This window comes from Mixophyes fleayi, chromosome 3 (genome assembly GCF_038048845.1).
Source record: "Mixophyes fleayi isolate aMixFle1 chromosome 3, aMixFle1.hap1, whole genome shotgun sequence".
Classification (NCBI taxonomy): domain Eukaryota; kingdom Metazoa; phylum Chordata; class Amphibia; order Anura; family Limnodynastidae; genus Mixophyes; species Mixophyes fleayi.
The window spans coordinates 330,101,662-330,124,302 of NC_134404.1; the positions used below are offsets into that span (position 1 = coordinate 330,101,662).

The following is a 22,641-nucleotide window of genomic DNA, read 5'->3' on the forward strand; positions in this document are numbered from 1 at the left end:
CAAGTTATGCACTGACCTACTAAATTCTTAGTGTGTGTGTGTGTGTGTGTGGAAAAAAAACTCAGAAAGGGCTGAAATTTGGTATACTAAGATGTTTTTAATTTGTTAATTTAATTTGTTAATTGTTAAAAGTGTTTATAAAGATTTTAAAAAAATATATATATATTTCTTGAAGGAGAAGTGACAGTTGGGAGTGGTTGGTGGTTGCCGGGGGTGACAGTGGGGAGTGGTTGGTGGTTGCCGGGGGTGACAGTGGGGAGTGGTTGGTGGTTGCCGGTGGTGACAGTGGGGAGTGGTTGGTGGTTGCCAGGGGTGACAGAGCGAGAGGAGTGTGATACTCAGGACCGCTGAGAGAGATCCCTGTGTCTGGATAGACATCTGGATAGATGTAGCGATAAAGATGAAGGATGAGGTGATGGAGAAGAATGATGATGTGGACAAAACCACGTTAAAAAAGGCCGTTTGCGTCGGGAAGTAACGCTCTTCCCCTGAGGCCTGGGCTAGGCCCAAATGCATGACAAGAACCTTTTTAACACCTTAAGTAGCTTGATTTGACTAGAATGCATGAGTATCATGCACGGGTTAACTTGTATATATATATATATATATATATATATATATATATATACACATATATATATATATATACACACACACACACACACACACACAATCTCTCTCTCTCTCTATACACATATACACACAGACACTTTGTAATACATCTGGATTCTCCTTCCTTGTTTTGATGCCGCTATCGGAGACAGATTTAATATTGTTGTTGTCTAAGTACATTTAAACTTCCAGAGAAATAACTGGCAAGTGATTCATGCTTATGTAGGTGAATGTAACGATTGTATCTGAAGCCCCAGTGCGCCATTCTCATTTCACTTAAAATAAAAAACAAAATGTATCTGTGTCAGTCAGTGCCCTTCCGCTGTACTCAGAGGTATCAAACAGGCTACAATTATGATTGTGAGGTGATTGTGTCACATTGCTGGAAAGTTTATTGCTTTGGAGTGTGTTCGGCAGTAACACATTCTGTTTCATATTACTCTTTATATCATTGTTGGGCTGTGACTGGAATAATCAAATGACATCAAACGCTGTCAAATTCAATTTACAGTACTTTCCACTGACGCCGGCTTCTTGCAGGATATTCTCTGGGTTTTAACAGAACTGCAGAGGGAAAGTAGCTGTAATTATTTGTTTAGTTTATGAATTCATCCGGGCGAAACATAATCGTCAGCATCTGCTGATACTTTGTATCGTTTTATTTTATTCTAACAATTCTAGGATATAATATAGTCTACTAAAATTAATATTAAATACCGTAGATAACAAGAGCACTGATAAAAGACACATAGGGCTATATTTACTAAGCTGCAGGTTTGAAAAAGTGGGGATGTTGCCTATAGCAACCAATCAGATTCTAGCTTTCATTTATTAAGTACATTCTACAAAATGACAGCTAGAATCTGATTGGTTGCTATAGGCAACGTCTCCACTTTTTCAAACCCGCAGCTTAGTAAATCTAGCCCATAGGGTTAATTGTATCAATCGACGGTTACTTAAATCTGCCGATTCTCCACGGTTTGCCATCATTTTTTAACATGGCAATTTTATTCAAGGCAAACCCTGATGGGCTATACCTTGAACAAAATTGCCGTTGTAAAACATGATGGCAAACCGCCAAGAATGGTGATTTTCAGTGACCGTCGATTGATACATTTACTCCATAGAGTTTTTTGCAAAACCCATGGTAGCAGCATGATGGCACAGTGGTTAGCATTGCTGGTTCATGCCACTGAAGTCATGGGTTCGATTCCACTCGGGTTCCTATATGTGTGAAGTTTGTATGTTCTCCCAGTGTTTGCGTGGGTTCCCTCCAGGGGCAAGTGTGCATTTAGCTAGACATTATCCTTTTAGAGGGTGAGATTTATTTACCCCAACAAAAGATTTTTACCCGTTCTCTAAAGGTTGGACAATTGGGTACCAGCCATCACTTTTAACGGATGCCTTTTACACTATCTAGACATATCTTATATGGAAAAGCATATTCATATGTGTACATAAACCAATGTCATTAAGACCAAAAAAATGTACAAAGGTATCACATAAAATAAATATATAACACCCTACCTAATATAATGAGATTCCTGCCCTTTCTCAGAGGTGTCGGCATTCATCTGTCAATTTATATGGGGGGATGTCTTTTAGAGGCACAATTCTACCAGTTGCATAAATCAACAAAATATACAAATGTGACATATGACTTAATTAATACCTGACTCTGATGAGATGAATTTTAAGAGACAAAAAGTTGTAATTAAGGAAGTGGCACCAAAATATGCTAGTAGGCAATACCTTAAAGTAACCTTTTTACTTTTGCCATGTGCTCAATGTTGACGACAACCCCACAAAATATATACGTCAAAAAGTAGAATGTGTGTATGGTGGACAAATAAGTGCATGTGCCCAAATAAAAGTATATAAAAACGAGTTGTATCTCTGCAATGTTTCCAGTTTGTATATTTCCTCCATATACATGCAGTTTGTATATTTCCTCCATATACCTACCTCCCAACTGCCCCAATGTCAGCGGAACAGCCGCGATTTTATGGCTCGGTCTTGCTTTCCTGCCCGTAGACATGTTTGTCCTGCAGGTGGGAATGTTGGGGGAAGGGAGAAATCTAATAGGCAGGCTAGTGCTTTACAGTGCTAGGCATCCCTCTTTATAAGTATGAAGACATGGTCAAGAGGTTCAGTTGTTGTTCAGACCAAACACCAGAATGGGGAAGAAATGTGACTTTAACTGGGGAATGATTGTTGGTGCCAGATGAGGTGGTTTCAGTATCACAGAAACTGCTGATCTCCTGGGATTTTCATGCACAACGGTCTCAGAATGTTGGGCAAAACAAAAAACATCCCGCGAGCGACATTTGGAATGTGGTGGAACGGGAGATTCGCACTATGAATATGTAGCTGGAAAACCTGCAGCCACAGCACAATGTGATGAAGTCAACATGGACCATAATCTCTGAGGAACATCTCCAGCACCTTGTTGAATTCATGCAACCAAGCATTCAGGAGTCCTACCCAGTACTATAAAGGTGGACCTAATAGAGGGGGCCACTCAGTGTAGTTATACGCTATACTAAGGCAGGATTCACATACACAGTTTTTGTTTGTATATTATATGTATTTTATGTCTATATAAAAAATGGAAGGTGTCCCTTGACAAAAATTAAGTGTGGAGTGGAATCTCTGGTCTTTGTTCACACTACACAGAATATTATTCTACTTTGAAGGATTACAGTTTTCAAACACTTACCTGTGAATGATGTATCTTGTTATGATTCCATTAGGTTTCTTAGGAGCTTTCCACGTAATCTTAATGGATTTTTGCCCAATTGCATAAATTAATGGGGAGTCAAGGTCCTCCGGTGCTGCTTCTGCAGTTACTTCACACGTGGGACTGCCGACACCGCAATTGCCTGTAATAAAACCAATATCGATATGAAATTGGAGTCACCTATTATGGCATTTACATAGCTCATGCAGCACATTATAAATGCCAATACATTATTTTCCATACATTTAGCCTAGCGCGTAATAATTCCAGCCTAGTGACACAATATCACAATATACGGTTATAAGAAGATTTCATGGTGGTGACTTCCTGCTCTCCAGAAATGGGAGTTGGGCTGGTCACCACTCACACAGTGATTGGTGTTAGGACCATGGTCATCTTTTAGCCATGTGGTCTGGAGTGGAAACAAATGAATGTTGAATGCTGGTGAGACAATGGAGTACTAGACAATCATATACCATCTTCTTTAAGGAAGTCAATTTATATCAAGACGTGGGGCCTGATTCATAAGTGATCTAATCTGCCGTTTTTTGCTTATCTTAAGCAAATCCACTCTGTTCATGCTCAGAAGAAGGAGATTAGAATCAAAATCCACTGCGTAAGTGAAGAATTTCTTAAGTTAAGATGAAAATCCATCTTAACTTCACTCTTATCTCCCTGATTCTTCTTAAAATAAGCATCTTAACTTTTGCACAAGATAAGATCACTAAAGAATCGGGCCCGTGAACTTGTTTCGATAGGAGAGGTTTAGAACATTTCAGGACTGCTATTGACTAGGACCACTCTTTGAAGAAAGAAATTGGCAGAGCTACCTCCTCATTGCCTCCCCTAGTTCCAGGATTTGTCGCAGTCCCCTTCTTATTGTGCGCTATCTATTGTGTGGCTCCATAAACGCACAACATGGGGAGCTTTAGCGCAGCAATCCCGCAAATGTCTGCATTAAAATATTACTCCCACTATATGTATAACATCTAAAACCTGATAGACAGAAGGCTTTCTAACAGTCGCTGTCTTACCATTTTGACAAGCTTGTAATCGGATGTAAACCTGAGCGCCTGGGATCAGGTCTTCCAAAATGATGAACTGTTTTTCTCCCGCTGGGTGAATTTGTGCATCAATGCTACCAGCGTTCAGCAGAATGTTATACTCCAAGCGTATGCTGGGATTATACACACCTGGTAACAGATACAGGAACACAATGTGAACATTCAAGAAATCGAAACATTGACAGCTGGGAAAAAAAACGTATTTGGAAATAAAAATAATCAAAAAAAAGGTATATAAAACGAGTTGCATATTTTGAGAATGTTCTTGACCTTACACAGGGGAATTAACCCATCTGTCCTCAAGATGAACATTGTTGGTGTAAGCAATTATTTGGAATTACGCTCCTCCTTTTATTGGTAATAATTTTAATTCAGGCTCATGATATTTGAGGTGACAACTACGTATCTACTAAAATAGCCAAATTAGTCTATGCTCCAAACACCCCCAGATCTACATAAATAACACCCTTTGTTGGTAGTCCACAACCATTCAGATTTTCGAAACTGTGGACCATAATATTAGTACTGTTGGTAGATATGCTACTAATCATTTATAGCCATTGAGGCAGCATGGTGGCTTAGTGGTTAGCACTTTTGTCTTACAGCACTGGGGTCATGAGTTCAATTCCCAACCATGGAGTTTATATGTTCTCCCTGTGTTTGCGTGGGTTTCCTCCAGGTTCTCCGGTTTCCTCCCACATTACAAAAACATACTAGTAGGCTAATTGGCGACTATTAAATTGACCTTAGCCTCTCTCAGTCTGTGTGTGTGTATGTTAGGGGATTTAGGCTGTAAGCTCCAACGGGGCAGGGACTGATGTGAATGAGTTCTCTGTACAGCGGTGCGGAATTAGTAGCACTATATAAATAGCTGATGATGATGATGATGATTCCACAAAGCCCATATGTTCCTCCCCCCACAGAAATCTTGGTGCACTTGCGAAAAATCAAGGCTTGGGGCAAATATGTCATTGTGTGTCGTTACTGAGACCTATTGTATTTATCAGGTAGGAGGTCATATACAAGCTAATAAAGAGTCATCTAAAAGTGGCAAAACATATATAATATTTACATTAAACAAATACAAAGAGAAAATAGTTTCTTTCAATATTTGTAAGAGTGTGACTGTACAGCCAAAAGCCTTTGTCATATTATATGTTTCATTTTTATCTGGTTGGATGAAACAGCACAAGGAAGAGCATATGAACCAATTTATCTTAAGTGCAAATGGCAGTTTTGTTATTTGGTGTCAGAGTTACCATGAGTGTAATGACAAGCTGCCAAAGCGGATTTTCATGTTCACTAAAGAACAAGGTTTTGGTGTTAATATTCTCAGCACAGCAGCTTTTCATAATTTACAACTCAACGCTGATAGTTTATTTAACATTTATGAACTTACAATGCAATCAGAAATTCATTATTATCCGTACAAATAAATAGTTGATATTTCACAACGGCTCTGGGTGAGAATCTGGGACACATGTCTCAATAAATGTTTTCTTCAGGAATAACTGAAGTACAATTTGTCAGAGACCTGAATAATTAAAGTGAAACTGTAAAAAAAAAAAAAAGAAAAGAAAAAAAAATACATGGCTGGAATGGGGTATCTTTTATACGGTATCAAATATTAGATCTATGGTGGTATAATACAATAGAGTTTAATCATTTAAGGCAGTGGTTGCCAAACTTTTGCAGTTCGCGGCACCCTTAGAGTCTCCATAATTTTTTCAAGGCACCTCTCCAAAATAATTACCAAACAGTCCCGTTTTACAAGTAGTTGGGTCATAAAACGTAATAATAAGTATTTAGGTCAAGAAAGAAAAACTTATTTAGTTGTATGCAAAAATAATTCACATAAATGCAAGGGAAAATAATATTATTATATATTTTTTTCAGTTATTTTTCTGTCAAAGAATAATTTACAGCTAACTCACACTGTGCCCTTCTTCATCTCCACACACTCTGTGCCCTCCTTCATCTCCACACACTCTGTGCCCTCCTTCATCTCCAAAGACTCTGTGCTCTCCTTCATCTCCACACACTCTGTGCCCTCCTTCATCTCCACACACTCTGTGCCCTCCTTCATCTCCAAAGACTCTGTGCTCTCCTTCATCTCCACACACTCTGTGCCCTCCTTCATCCACACACTCTGTGCCCTCCTTCATCCTCACACTCTGTGCCCTGCTTCATCTCCAAACACTCTGTGCCCTCCTTCATCTCCACACACTCTGTGCCCTTGCATCGTCATCCACACATTCTGTGCCCCTGCATCCAAACACTCTGTGCCCTCCTTCATCCACACACTCTGTGCCCTTCTTCATCTCCACACACTCTGTGCCCTTCTTCATCTCCACACACTCTATGCCCCCTTCATCTCCTCACACTCTGTGCCCTTCTTCATCCACACACTCTGTGCCCTCTTTCATCCACACATTCTGTGCCCTCTTTCATCCACACATTCTGTGCCCTTGCATCGTCATCCACACACTCTGTGCCCCTGCATCCAAACACTCTGTGCCCTCTTCATCCACACACTCTGTGCCCTCCTTCATATCCACACACTCTATGCCCTCCTTCATATCCACACACTCTATGCACTCCTTCATTTCCAAACACTCTGTGCCCTCCTTCATCCACACACTCTGTGCCCTCTTCATCCACACACTCTGTGCCCTCCTTCATATCCACACACTCTGTGCCCTCCTTCATTTCCAAACACTCTGTGCCCTCCTTCATCCACACACTCTGTGCCCTCTTTCATCCACACACTCTGTGCCCTTGCATCGTCATCCACACACTCTGTGCCCCTGCATACAAACACTCTGTGCCCTCTTCATCCACACACTCTGTGCCCTCCTTCATATCCACACACTCTGTGCCCTCCTTCATCTCCACACACTCTGTGCCCCTGCATCCACTCACTCTGCCCCCTCTGCGTCCACTCACTCTGCCCCTCTCTGCGTCCCCTCACTCTGCCCCCTCTGCGCTTCCTCACTGTGCCCCCTCTGCGTTTCCTCACTCTGCCTCCTCTGCATCCCGGGGGCCAGGAAGAAAAAAAGACCCAAAAAAACAAAAAGCTACCAATCCGGCGGCGCCCAGGACCCAGCATCCTCCTCTCTCCTGCCGCTTGTCACTGAATGTCGAGCGTGATGATGTCATGCCCGACATTCAGTGAGAAGCGAGGAGAGAGGATGCTGTTTTCAATTTTTATTCCTCACTACCTACATACAAGTCAGTGTAGTCCATTTCGCTAGATGGATTTCTTTGATTGGCTGTATTAGATACGGCTACTCATTGCTCTGGCACCTCTCCAGTTAGGTCAATCCACCTGTACTCTCCATTAAAAATTCATACTCTACAGTTGAGATCTCGGGAACTGAGCATTCCGCCAGTTGGGGGAATGAGTTGTCATTAAATGTCTTATCAGAGTGATGCAATAAAACCTTTTCAATAAAAACTATTTGATGGGAAGTCACAACCATCCCGTCATTTAATATTAAAAAAAAAAAAGATTGCCGCTGAAGTTGTCTTGGGAATTTGTTTTTTAAACACGTTTGTCTGTCTCTCAAATCACAATACTTCTATAATTATATGTGTTATGACCATGATATTCAGTTTAGAACGTTATAAAATGTTTTCAAGATCTATCAGTAAAAGCATAGTAAAATATATTCCATGCTGTGTTTTTATTAAATTATTTTCTTAATGTTAAAGAACACAAGAAACACAAAATTCTGTAACTTTATACTTTGTCAAAGGCAAATACATATCTGGCTACAATGTAACCATTGGACGTTCAAAATTGAAGCTGCCTTAAGTGAATGCGTCATAAACTATTAAGGCACCTTACCCACTGGCAATAAAAATTTTGCTTATACTAAACTTTTTTAACATCAGTAAAGGTATGCAGACGGGTATAGGGATGGAATCTTTTGGACACTGCACGCTCCATTTACTTGTGTATGCTTCACGTACTGCTGACCTCCACAAGGCCATTTTGTTTGACATTTCCCTAATGCCAGTGGGTAACCAACCTAATTCTGCCCCCATGTATAATGAATTTCTTTCTAATACCCCCTTATTATTATCTGGTGCTATCCCTAGCATTCTGTAACAACCCAGCCTACTCACCAATGGGCTTGGTCCTGTGGGGGAGAAGGAGGGCCAAAAACAAATGATCAAGCCCAGGGGCAAATGACCAGCATGCATGGGGGCGTGGCTATAATATTAGAGAGTGATTGGCTGCTCTCCAACTCTTCCTATCCCCATAATATACATGGGCAATGCTGTGTGCACTACTGTTCGGTGCACGCAGCTCTCCCTTCTCAAGCAGAGCCATGTGAAGCAGGGGCAGGGTCCAGCTATCTCATTTATACAGTGCCTCTGGCTTGGAGAGGGGTTTCCAGGCACTAGGAACCCCCATTCCCCCCCCCCTCGATTTGTCTATGAAGCCCTGCACTGGGCCCCTTCTGGTACCCATGGCTGTTGGGTACTAAGATAAAACTGTCAAAATATAGAGCAAACTCCTGTTGTACTATAAGTGCCAGAATGCTCCTATAGTTTATGAGTGTTCTTGCATGCCGGCGTAGAATGATAAATCCTACAGTTTGGCTCTGAAAGCTGCATGCAATATATGGCGGTTTTGCAAACCGCATACAAAACTGCACTTTAGTAAATTTCCCCCTTGATAAATGGGACTATTTGTATCCCAGTAAGGACTTCAAACTGCAAAAGTGCTTTCAGACCTTGTAGTTGTTATATTTGTGATCCCATATTCAGTTTTGTCTATTTAAATTGCACAGTTTACAAACGGTGCATCAATTCACACGAAAACCTGCAGTGTGGTCAATTTCACCAGTAAAAGTTAAAACGTTAAAGAGGAAAAAATAAAACATTAAATGAATATCAAAAAAATTGGATGCTTTTCCTGAACAGTATTGCACTAGGCCCCCAAAAAAAGTGCCAAAATTGCATAGATGCTAAATACGTCCTTGATTGGCAGGTTGGATGTTCTTTACAATTTTGAAGAGTGATATTTTACAGGTTTTGGACAGATGGATTGTTGGTCAATGATAAGGTGATTTTATATAAAGCAGGACAGCATATACTGAGCTCCGAGTGGAAGTGACAGCATTAGATCTGAATATTTAGTGCTATTTAGTACATGTCATATGTTTCCTCCAAGAGGTTTTCTCCCCATTAAGATGACTTTAAGTTATTGGCTTGTATTTGTATTTCTGCAACTTTTACTAATTGTATATATTTTTCATAGATTTATTTTTTATTTTTTTAACCATGTCTGTGCATCATAAGATAAAGTTGTATAATTGTGTTGCACTGGGATATGATACAATACTGCTGTACAAATATAGCTGATCCTATTGCTGCCTAAAATCTTGCAAGAAGCTATCTGGTATCCCCGTACTTGGGTGGGCTAGGAGATAAGGGGTTGGTGTAATTTAGGGCTGCACTGAATGTAACAATGGAAAAAAATCAGGAAAAAAACATATTTTGTTGTAAAATTAATTTAATCTAATATTCTAACAAACAAAAAACATATCTCTTCTAAAAAAACAAATTAAAAAAATAGTTTCAGGTGAAGCTAATTGAGCCATCTTCAAGAATGAAAATGCAGAAAGTGTTCTGGTCATTATGGTGCTAAGTCCCTCCAGTCATGAAAGAACAGGTGGTAATCGTTATTACGATTACCACTACTCCGACATGGAGAAACCCTACAAAGAAAATCCGAAATTATGAAAAATCGATTGGAAAATAAACAGACTTACCTTCAACCCGACGCTGGAGATCTCTGATTGGATCACCATGCTGACAGCAAGTGATTCCGATTGGAGAAGTGTTTGGCACTGCAGGCTGATGTCATCGCGACGTCTGTCAATAAAAATTTAAAGCTGCAATGTGGGGACCCCCTAAGGTTAAGCGTTTAAACACTTAACCCAACTTAAAATTTGTATTTCTGGTTTTCTTTGTAGGGTTTCTCCATGTCGGAGTAATGGACATCGGTAAACCCGAAAGGACTAATAGTAAAACATAATGCAAATATATGTTGTATACTGTATGTTATAAAAACAAATATTAACTCAACTTAAGCCTCCAAGCCGAAAATGAATACTATGAATTGCCTTACCTGGAGGGTCCCAAGCCACAAATATGGAATCGGGCCCCAGCACAGTGATATTGTACGGTACAGGGATTTTGTCGGGGGTGTCATTGGGTGTTTCCACAACATAGATGTCACTGATGTTGCTTCCTGCTTCGTTCCTGGCTTCCAGCTGGTATAAATACCTATATAAAACAAATAAATACAGGACCCTACTTGGATTAAAAGGATCAGACATGGGCAGTATGATACGTTTGTTCTGAACTAGAGATGCTCACTGACCCCCATTAACTGGTTTTGGATCTGGATTAGCTTCATGTTTTGGTTTTGGTTTTGGCAAAATCACCCTCATGTGTTTTGGTTTTGGATTTTTACAAAAAATCCTAAAATATGCTAAAATCACATATTTTTGCTCTCTTTTTGTTCCTACATTATTATTAACCTCAATAACATTAATTTCCAGTCATTTCCAGTCAATTTTGACCACCTCACAGGTCACAATATTATTTTCATATACTATCGGACAAATACTGCAGCGACCTGGCTGGATGGTAAGCGACAGAGCAATGACTCCAACACACAGCAGTTCCTAGCACATCTAGGACACATTGGCACACAGTGGCAGAAAAGAAAAATGGGGGTCCGCCCTCCCTCCCACTCTCCGTGATGTTGGATCTTAAAAAGTAATCCAAAACTCGCGAGATCCAACGACGTAACAATGAAGCTTTGCCTCGTTTTCAGTTCCGAGGGCACGCAACAGTATCCGCTCGGTACTCGGATCTGCTAAGTTCGGGTATGTTCGGTTCTCGGGGAACCGAGCCTGAGCATCTTTACTTCCAGTGTACACCTATGTCTGAGACTCTTTTCTGAAACAATGTTACTCTGTAATCCTTGAAGGAATTTTTACATTGTTATTTGGCATTTGCATGCGACTAAAACGAGCATTCGTCCTGAGCTATAAGAAAACAAAGACTGAAGTTCAATAGACAGCAAGTTTTTCCCAAGTTCTTTGTAAAACAGAAATATACAGCACGTTCATCACCCCAAGCTCACCCTATCTTCTGTCATGGTCATGAATGCAATACTAAGTTTTCACATGGAAGGTCTGGGACCCTTTAAATTGTGGGGCTCCTAATATAATATACCACTGATTTCATTTCTGCGACTTCCGTTGTACTCTATTCAATGCATTTGAAGCACTATGCTGCAAGTATAGGGATTATTGATCCCTACATGTTAGATCTTCAAATGTGTTTATCAGCAAATTGAACTAGGACCAACACAGGGTGCACACTATTTAAATTCATGCTCCATTGGGCAACTACAAATATGTGTTTGCGTGGGTTTCCTCCGGGTGCTCCAGTTTCCTCCTACACTCCAAAAACATTATGGTAGGTTAATTGGCTGCTATCAAAATTGACCCTAGTATGTGTGTCTGTCTGTGTGTGTGTGTGTGTGTGTGTGTATATGTTAGGGAATTTAGACTGTAAGCTCCAATGGGGCAGGGACTCATGTGAATGAGTTCTCTGTACAGCGCTGCAGAATTAGTGGCGCTATATAAATAAATGATGATGATGATGTGAACAAGGATAAAGCTCAATTAAGGTGTTGGGTGCTCACACGGTATAACACTGTATAGAGGGATGCACATGGCGGTCGGCCTGCGTCGTCCCTCTGTCTGACTTTTGTTCTGGGAAGCTCAGAAAGGATGCAGGATGGAGCACAGGCAGTAATAACTAATACAAGACACATTTAGGCTGGGCACACACTACAGTAATTTCATGCAATTGGGTCAGATATCGCATTAGTGTGTACTCTCCCACCATCATGTTTTATCGCACCAAAGAACATCATATTGTTTGATTTGGTTTTCTAGACTTCCTAAAAATCACGGTCAACGATGGAACTATGTCGAGTAAATTTGGAAGTGTGTACGCACTCACGACCAGCAGTGTAGGCAGATCTCCATAGAGTGTGCAGAGTCCTGATCTTATCAGCAGATGGTTATGAGAGATGAAGAGCACAGATCTGAAGGTAAACTCTGTAGGTGTGTCCACATAAATCTGCATGTTCATCGGGACTTTCAGTCATTGATAAAACTGTTACAGTAATTTTCTGTAGTGTGTACCCAGCTTTAAGCTCCTACCTGCAATCTGTCTGTGGTCAGAGGAGTAGGAACCAAAATTTTCATGTGAGGGTAACAGGCCAAGGACTACTGTAGAGCTTGGAGCCCCTTTTTCTTGCGATTTGCATCTCATTTTACAACAGTTATAACAGTGACTGTAGATATACAAAGACTTCCAATCCTATATTAATTTTTGTCAGTGTTTCAGGGGTTGGCCAACCCTAGATTCATTGTTTATTTTACTACAAATTATTCAATATTATTATTGAATTAACGACCAATTAGTACAATAGCTGTTAAATTGATAAATTCAATGTTCACCTTAAAAATTCATAGTCCTTAATCTAGTTTTTATTCAAATTTTGGTGACAGCCTAATCTCATTGATTGGGAGTATTTTTAAATCTATAGTCACTGTCTCACTGGTTATGATATGTGTTATAAATTTAAATTGCTATATCTCATGTTTGTTACTGGACGCACCGCACAAATTTCAGGATAAAAGTAAAGTGATTAGCTAGTTGGTCATCATCAATACAGGTTATTTATTAAATGTTTATGAACTGAACACTGAGGGATATATTTACTAAACTGCGGGTTTGAAAAAGTGGAGATGTTGTCTATAGCAACCAATCAAATTCTAGGGTCTGATTCATTAGTGATCTTATCTTGTGCAAAAGTTAAGATGCTTATTTTTAAGAAGAAACGGGGAGATAAGAGTGAAGTTAAGATAAATTTTCATCTTAATTTAAGAAATTTTTCACTTACGCAGTGGATTTTGCTTCTTATCTCCCTTTTCTGAGCATGCACAGAGTAGATTTGCTGAAGATAAGCAAAAAACGACAAATAAGATGACTAATGAATCAGGCCCCAAGTTCTCATTTATTTAGTACATTCTACAAAATGACAGCTAGAATCTCCACTTTTTCAAACCCGCAGTTTAGTAAATCACTCAGTTTTTTTAAAATAAACAAATCAATCAGTCTGTATTAAATCTATAGTAAGGCAATCTATATTAAAGAACATTTGGTAGTTATAGTAACACAATCTATCATTTTAAAAAAGTTTCACCAGTCTAGAACAGATACCATGACTTCATAAGATAGCATGAAGGCTTTTGAAGTTCATGGAGGGGGGGGGGGGGGCACAGTCTTTGCCCACCCAACAGAAATCATGCAGGAACAACTGCCCCCTCCAACCCCGTGGGTCCTACACCCTTGCCTGTGGTGCCTAAGTGTCAGACTTAAAGGCCCTTGGGAGCCTCAATGACTAGTGATCAATTTTAAATATATATATTTTATATACAGTCACAATACACTGTTGCGAACGCCAGTGTGTATTGATGATGGACAGACTTTGCAGAATAACTGATATGAGTTGGTAATATTTAGGAAACACATAGAAGAATGTAACAAAAGAAAAATAAATGCAGTTGGCAAACTTTTTGTGTTAAGTTAAAAAAAAACAAAAAAAAAACTTTTAACATTTTTTTTTTATGGGCTATCTAGTTTAATTCCTGAGAACAGCGGCGAATATAGCTGCAGTCAATACAAGTCTCTTCAATATATGCAATGACAGAAGTCTTGGAGGAGTTTTTGTCAATGCCTCTGAATGATTAAGCAATAATGATTTTTCCCTTTATAAAAGAGGAAGTAAAAGTCTTGTTTGTACCAAACCCAGATACAATATCATTGTTAATCATTGCTTGAAAGCTTAATATAGATCAGTGTTAAACATTACCTGCTGTTGGGCTGCAGGCCAACATCAGTGAAATTCAAATATTCTCCACTTCTTGTGGAAAGGACTGTCCCGTTCCGTATCAGTCTATACTGAGAAATCATCCCATTGGGCTTCTCTGGTTCCCTCCAATATAGTTCCAGCACTGATGAATTGATTGTGACGTGGCAAGGATCTAACCACACTCCTAGACCGTAAAAAGAACAGCTCTCATTGGTATTTTGCTGATGTTTTATGCAGTATTTCCACAATGGTTGTTATATATATTGTTGATTGTGCTGATTTTTTTTAAGGTTAAGATTAAGTCAATGCATCCACTTTGGTGCTTATTTAATGATACCGTAAAAAGAGCAATGTAACCCATAGCAAGCAATGAGATGGCAGCTTTTAGGAGTCGAGTGTAGCAAGACTAATGAAAGCTAATATCTGATTGGCTGCTAGGGCTTACGGCACATCATCCACTTTTGTTGTTTCATTAAATAAGTGTCATTCGTACCCTTACCCAAAAAAACAGTTATTTTTCCAAAAGAAATGAGTAAAAACAGTAAAAAAATAATAATATAGAATTATAAATGGTAATAATAATAATTATATTTATAAATAATAATAATAATAATAATAATAATACAACATAAAAAAATGCATTATTAAATATAATGCTGTAAAATACAGTGTTCTTAAGCAGGTTCAGACTGGCACTCTGACATTTGCCAAAAGAGCAGGTTTGCCTGAAAGGATTGGCAGGAGGCTAGTCTGGTTGCAAAACAGTCATTTTCAAGCCCAAGATTAATAAGAGTCTGCACCTTCCACTGTTTATGTCTCGATCTGTAGCTTCCTGCATTCCCCTCCTTCCCCTGTCACATGCAGTCCTGTCTTCACTAACACATCACTTACCTCCTGATATACTCTGTGCTGCTTGTGACCCTGCTCCTTCCACTGTATAACTCTCAGTCTGTGGCTTCCTGCCTCCATTCCCCTCCTCATATCATGTCACTGCCCCCGTCACATGCAGGCCTGTCCTCACTAACACATCCCTCATCTTCTGATATACTCTGTGCTGCTGTTTACCCTGCTCCTTCCACTATATAATTTTCAGTCTGTGGCTTCCTGCTGCCTCCATTACCCTCCTCACATCATGTCACTGCCCCTGTCACATGCAGTCCTGTCTTCACTGCCACATCACTCATCTCCTGATATTCACTGTGCTGCTGGGGGACCCTGCTCCTTTCACTATATAATTCTCAGTCTGGCTTCCTGCTACCTCCATTACCCTCCTCACATCATGACACCACCCCTGTCACATGCAGCCCTGTCCTCACGAAAACATCACTCATCTCCTGATACACTCTGTGCTTTTGGGGACCCTGCTCCTTCCACTATATAACTCTAAGTCTGTGACTTCCTGCTGCCTCCATTCCCTTCATCACACCATGTCATTGCCCCGGTCAAATGCAGCTCTCTCCTCACTAATATAATCCGATGAGATCCAAGCACTCATCTCCTGCTACTGTAAACATTCTGACAATCTGATTGGCTATTGTTTTTTCTATCCCCGCCCACTTTAAAACTGAAGACATCCCAGTTGTTGAAGATTTAATACAATAAGGTGCTCAGACCCTAGTCAAATGCACCATAACAGTGACGGCAGAGAGTCACCCATATGGAGGGTGTCAGGGAAGGGGGAGTCTCAAGAAAGCCACAAATGACAATTGTATTAATAAAAATGACTTACCTTGAGGAGGGGCTTGTGATGTGTTACCTGACGACATCTGACTGTTATTGCATCCAACAGAGGTGCACGCTGTAAGGAAGAAGACGTATTTTGTATAGGGCTGAAGACCTACAGGGATCAAAATAAAAAAACATTGTAACAATTCTTATAAAATAAAGACAGATATTTATTTAAAAGTAATTCCGTATGGCCCTATTTTTAGCATTTTCAAATTAAAGTGAAAGTAAATCCTGTGTTTAGTTCCACGTTAAGTAGAAGATTTTCCTACTATGCAAAAAACCAGTATAGTTTTCCGACTATAAGCTTAAACCAACAGGAAATTATTTTAGTCTAACTATTAATTGATGAGATTAGCAAGGATGCTTTCTATGCCAATGAGTCAAGTCTTACAATTAGTATGTATTACCAGTAATGCCACCCTTCCTAAATAATTATTCATTTTTATATTTCAAAGCAGGTTTGTCCTTTGTTTTTAAGTGCAATTCTCTGTAATTTTCTCGAATATGAGGCTATTAGAAAAGAAAAATTGTTGATGTATGGCCAAAGTCTGCACAGACATTGTAACACTACCTTTGAAATCTCTGTGAAATGACACTAAAATATGCTTTTATATCTTATACTTCACACCCACTTCCTCTACAGACATAGTTCCATACATACGTGCAAGAGAACTTCAGACTTGCAAGAATTCTTAACTCCGGATGCTCTGATTCCTTTCTTCTGTCGATAGTTAAAACAATAATCTTCTTTGATACTAACTTTAATAATTCTCTATTCCTCCTCCTTTCCCTCATTCAAAACAATACTTTTTTATTATTATTATTATTACCATTTATTTATATAGCACCACTAATTCCGCAGCGCTGTACAGAGAACTCACTCACATCAGTCCCTGCCCCATTGGGGCTTACAGTCTAAATTCCCTAACATACACACAGACAGACAGACAGACACACAGACAAACACACAGACAGCAAAACAGACACACAGACTAGGTTCAATTTGTTAGCAACCTACCAGTGTGTTTTTGGAGTGTGGGAGGAAACCGGAGCACCCGGAGGAAACCCACTCTTCTCCTCTTTTACTCCCAATACAAAAGAATCTTCTTGCACTATGACAGTCCCTGTTTACAACAATTACTTTCCCCTCCCTCACAATAATCTGCCTTTGTGTCTTCAAGTTCTCATGCATACTCTAACCCTGGCGACGTTCAATAGGGTCTGTGCAATGAGATTGCCAACACGGTCTGAACAATGGGCCTTGTGTAGTTGGACGCAAGTCAATTTTGTGTAAAATATGTGCTTCGCTACTACGCATGTGCACAAAAAAAACTTACACTTGCATCCATATGAGTCAGTCGCGACTTGCTTCTACGACTCCTTACATTTATAGAGGCGGATGGGGGGAGGAAAGGACAGTGCTAGTGTAGTCCAAGTAAAGTAAGGGCATGTTCAAGTATTTGTGTCAAACTCTACATGAGGCCCAGTGTGTGCAATTGGTCACTTGTATTAGTCTAATTAATTTAATGTCCTTCGAAACTAAAAATCAGTTTAATTTTTTTTATTAATATTTTTGTAGAAGGGTGACAGGGCGGTTTGGGATTTCAAATTAATTGTACCTTAACTTTACATTAGGAACAGAAGGAAATCTTTTGTAAGGTTTAACAATTTCCCTTTAAGTTACCAGGATATTACAAGTGGAACTTAGTAAAACTGAACAAAGATAAAGGCACCTTATTCCTCTGACAATCAGTCGACATATGCATTCACTAATAGCTATAAATCTGCTCAGCCCCCGTAGCTCGATAAACGTAAACTGAAAAATGTCAACTGTGTTGTGTAGAACAGCAAAAGTAATGTCAAAAGGCAAAAGAGAGATCTTTAATTAACCGCCTGGAATCAACACAAAACAACTTACAGCAGTCACATCAGACTGAAATCGTCCTGTGATTATAATGCATCTTTTTCCATTTGAAGGATAGAAGGTGCTTAAAACTGTGGATGCAATCTTTAAATGACCTTCGGGGACAGCTACTGCCAACTAAAGAGAGCCTGTGAACCCATTTGCAGAGCACAGCATTTTCCTCCAGGACAAAAACAGTCACCAATTAGTGACAGTCACATATCTGCCAACCCCCTTACACTAAATCAAAACCCATGCACAACCACTCTAAAATAAAATAAATCAATTAGTTTAGGAAGACACACACAATAGAGGCAGCGGACATGGACTGGATTTATGTCTCCCTACTTCAGGCAAAGAGAACTTCTGGAGAACCGATCTGTACAGTGAAATAAATATAACGACAGACAGCTATGGTGACATCTGGGAGCAGAAGAGATAGGGCCACGGTGCATGTAAAGCTTTTGATGCTACCACGTCTAATAAGAGCCCTAAAAGTTTTATTTTTAACTCATAAAGGATTGTTTGTTTTATTTTCAAAGAGACGTCATCATTTAATCATCCACATCCATAATTTTGATTTAGGGGCACATTTTTAAACGGAACCTACATTTATACATATTTGGAGTTACTGGGAATAAAAGGACAAATTGGGATTATTAGAATAAACTGATACACAATGGGGGTGGTTGGTAAACATTAACTGCCATAAGTTTTAAACGAAACAAATAAGTTGATAATTTCGGTGGTAGAGAAATGTGAGCCGTGTTGTCATGACAATTGACACAACAGTTCTAGTTAATTGAAAAATTAATCAGATAGCGCTCACTGTACTAAGTGGTTGCATATTGTTGTGAAAGGCTGTCCCACATCTTTAGTCACTGACTTCAAGTTTTACGAGAAAGGTAAAATTAGTTACATTTTCAAAAATATTTACCTCATGTGGCATTTGGGCATGGAATTCCCCCTATCATATTTGTTCCATTGGCATACCCCTATCTTACTTGTTACGCTCAGAATTCCCCTATTATACTTGTTACGCTCAGAATTCTCCTATTATACTTGTACCACTCGAAATTCCTGCCATCAAATTTGTTCCATTGAAACACCCCTATCATACTTGTTCCGCTCGGAATTCCCTCTATCTTACTTGTTCCACTCAGAATTCCCCCTATTTTACTTGTTCTGCACAGAATTCCACCTATCTTATTTGTTCTGCTCAGAATTCCCCCTTACTTATTTCGCTCGGATTTCCCTCTATCTTACTTGATCCGGTCAGAATTCCCTCTATCTTACTTGATCCGCTCAGAATTCCCCCTATCTTACTTGATCTGCTCAGAATTCCACCTATCTTATTTGTTCTGCTCAGAAATCCCTCTATTTTACTTATTTCGCTCGGTTTTTCATCTATCTTACTTGATCTGCTCAGAATTCCCTCTATCTTACTTGATCCGCTCAGAATTCCCCCTATCTTACTTGATCCGCTCAGAATTCCCCCTATCTTATTTGTTCCGCTCATAATTCCCCCTATCATACTTGTTCCGCTCAGAATTCCCTCTATCTTACTTGATCCGCTCAGAATTCCCCCTATCTTACTTGATCCGCTCAGAATTCCACCTATCTTATTTGTTCTGCTCAGAATTCCCTCTATTTTACTTATTTCGCTCGGTTTTTCATCTATCTTACTTGATCTGCTCAGAATTCCCTCTATCTTACTTGATCCGCTCAGAATTCCCCCTATCTTACTTGATCCGCTCAGAATTCCCCCTATCATACTTGTTCCGCTCAGAATTCCCTCTATCTTACTTGATCCGCTCAGAATTCCCCCCATCTTATTTGTTCCGCTCATAATTCCCCCTATCATACTTGTTCCGCTCAGAATTCCCTCTATCTTACTTATTTCGCTCGGAATTCCCCCTATCATACTTGTTCTGCTCAGAATTACAACTATAATTTTTAGTCCAAATCTAATTCTGTGGAATCTACAAATCCATCATCCAGCTATAGGGGGTGAAGGAAAAACAAATGTCAAAGATTGCATCGCAGGACCCTCTGCAGCACCACCTGCTCTGCCAGAGAATTAAATTCAAGCTTAATTCTGCTACAATTTCGCTCATCTTATTTCAGCACTTTTACTTTCTTTGTTCTCAGCACATAAGGAACAGCACTACAAACTAAGATAGACAGTGTCATCATTACAAATCCCAGTCAGGTAAGACTGGGATGGCAAAAGTGATATATGTCAGTGTATAATACCCATTCATCACTTTAACGTGTATGGATAGATTCCTAGTTCTTGGAGTTTTACTATGAGCACTTTCATTTTTTGATTTACATCTACATTATGTAGCGTTAAAGAGGGAATATTTGTTATCTATTTTGTGTGTAAATGATTTGCACAATTTTTTTTTACTGTTTCATCGTTTGGAGTTTTTCTCTCGCAGTTTGTGTCACTTTTTGCAAATAGAACGTTGGAACAAATGTTCATTAAACCATATAGAAATGTCAATTGACCTTTTTATACAGTAAAATTCCCTGGAGATCTCTAGTACTGATGAAAATGAGTCTTGTGTGTAGTCTAGGCTAGAGGTGGCAAAACTCAGTCCTCAAGAGCTACGGACAGTTCATGTTTTCAGGCTGTTTGCAGAAACAGGTGGGATAATTACTGACTGAGCCAAACAGATTAGGCTGGGTCAGTAATTATCTCACCTGTTTCTGCAAACAGAAATCCTGAAAACATGAACTGTTGGTAGCTCTTGAGAACTGTGTTTGAGCACCTCTGCTCTAGGTAGTCTGAGAATTGTGAATGAATGAAGCCAGGGACATTACAAAGTCAGACTCAGTGAGCCTGCGCTCATTGTGAATCTAAATGAATACCGCAAAATAGCAAGCCCTAAATTAATGTTATTAAAACATTGATTAAAGCACAGTTTTGTTGTGCCATTCACTAAGGCATGTTTTTACAGAAGGCCATTGGATCTTTGCATCAGAGATGGCAACGTCCGAGAGGTGTACAAGATCTTATTTATTCTATAATACTGCTCAGTTTGGAAGCAGTTATGAACTGAATCAAAGGTCTTTTTAACCTAGGATGGATTAAGTTCTCCTGTTCTGTGATCGCACAGTGCAATATGGCTAATGGGAAGAACCAAAAAACTGGACAAAAACTGGACAAAACCAGCATTGTAAAAAGAATCACAAAATGACGGATTTCATATTATGTCATACCTAGCGATGACTAAATACGGAACCATGCCGTAAATCATAATGTCATTTGAGGCCTGATTAAATTCTGCCTGGGACTACCAACGTCCAACGGATGAGTCTATACCATACTACACGTCATTAATCTGAAGATATATTTAAAGATAAATAATGACTGAAACCGCACTGAAGCAAGTTATGGAGGAAAGCCAAGGATTTAACATTTAAGATAGAAAAGATTTCCGTGGCAACCAATTATTCAAATTCCCCTGAAGGGAGTCGTGGAAGCTCTTCAAGAATAGCGCCATAAAACACGAATCATTATAACTACATTTCTCAAATATTCAGTGTAAAAAAAGCACTTATTATGGTATCATATAAAACAGCTCACAGCATATATCATTCACGGTTCCTTCTGCACATTACACCTGTGCAAATAAAAAAAAAAGCGCAGCGGTTATCAATTATCCTCAACATTCAGACAGGACCCCAGATGACCTACTGACGTGAAGCATGTAGGATGATCATGTAAGGCTTTCCTCTGTTAATTACAACAGGGGTATGTTGTCTGGAGCAATACGCACGCCTGTCACTCAGGAAAATCTTTTGTAATTTAATTTGTCTGAACTGCGGTCATTTGAAAGCATGCCAAGAGTCAGAATGGGCTTTTTGTTGTATTTTCTAGTGTGTCTCTGGGTTAACGAGAGGGCAGATGGAAAAAAACATCATCATGTTTACCATATACCTGTACACCGTACTGTAACCTGATGCTATATGACTATTATACTGTTATCAGAATTTATCAGCATGAAATAAGAGACATATTTAATTATCTAATATCTCTTGTTAGTTTAAGCACTATCCTTGAAATGCTGTTTACATGGACATATATTTTCTACCAGTCTCCGTGCTGAGTGTAGGATGAAGCGAAAAAACTCCCTATCGCTTGCCTAAGCAATAGGCTATAAGCTTATTGCCCTTTAATTAATTGCCCCCTTAGTGCTGATTGGTTGTTGTCAATATTTAGAAATGCAACATGCAGAATGACAATGTTTTACTGTTCTGTCGAAAAGCAAAGTTGAAACAATTCACTCATTTGAATTGTAAGCTCTTTGAGTCAGGGCCAAAAAAAAATATTTTCCTTTCTACTGTAGTCAGTTATGTACTAACTTATATAGAGAGAGTCTTTAGTTTACACAGTCAGCTTGGCACACATAGCTCAACTGGCTTTGTAAACAGATGCATTTTAAAGTGCTTGTATCTCTTTAAATTTCTGTGACTCACAAAGTTGAGTATATGCTGAACACATCTCCGTAGCCTCTTCACTTTATATTTGAAACAAACTATTGAAATTGTGTAATGGTGCTCTAAAAAGTATGACATCTATGATTCACAGCTGAATATTAAC

The 22,641-nt window shown here is 39.3% G+C and overlaps 1 protein-coding gene across 1 annotated transcript in view; it reads right to left on the reverse strand.

Moving 5' to 3' along the window:
* USH2A (usherin) overlaps window positions 1-22,641 on the reverse strand; it is a 558,840-nt gene that overhangs the window by 94,293 nt on the left and 441,906 nt on the right. Inside the window, exons 56-60 of the mRNA XM_075204257.1 lie at window positions 16,128-16,235; window positions 14,399-14,582; window positions 10,562-10,719; window positions 4,387-4,545; window positions 3,332-3,494 (exon numbers count right to left, since the gene is read on the reverse strand). Coding sequence (XP_075060358.1) covers window positions 3,332-3,494; window positions 4,387-4,545; window positions 10,562-10,719; window positions 14,399-14,582; window positions 16,128-16,235 — 772 coding nt within the window. The remainder of the gene's footprint in view (window positions 1-3,331; window positions 3,495-4,386; window positions 4,546-10,561; window positions 10,720-14,398; window positions 14,583-16,127; window positions 16,236-22,641) is intronic.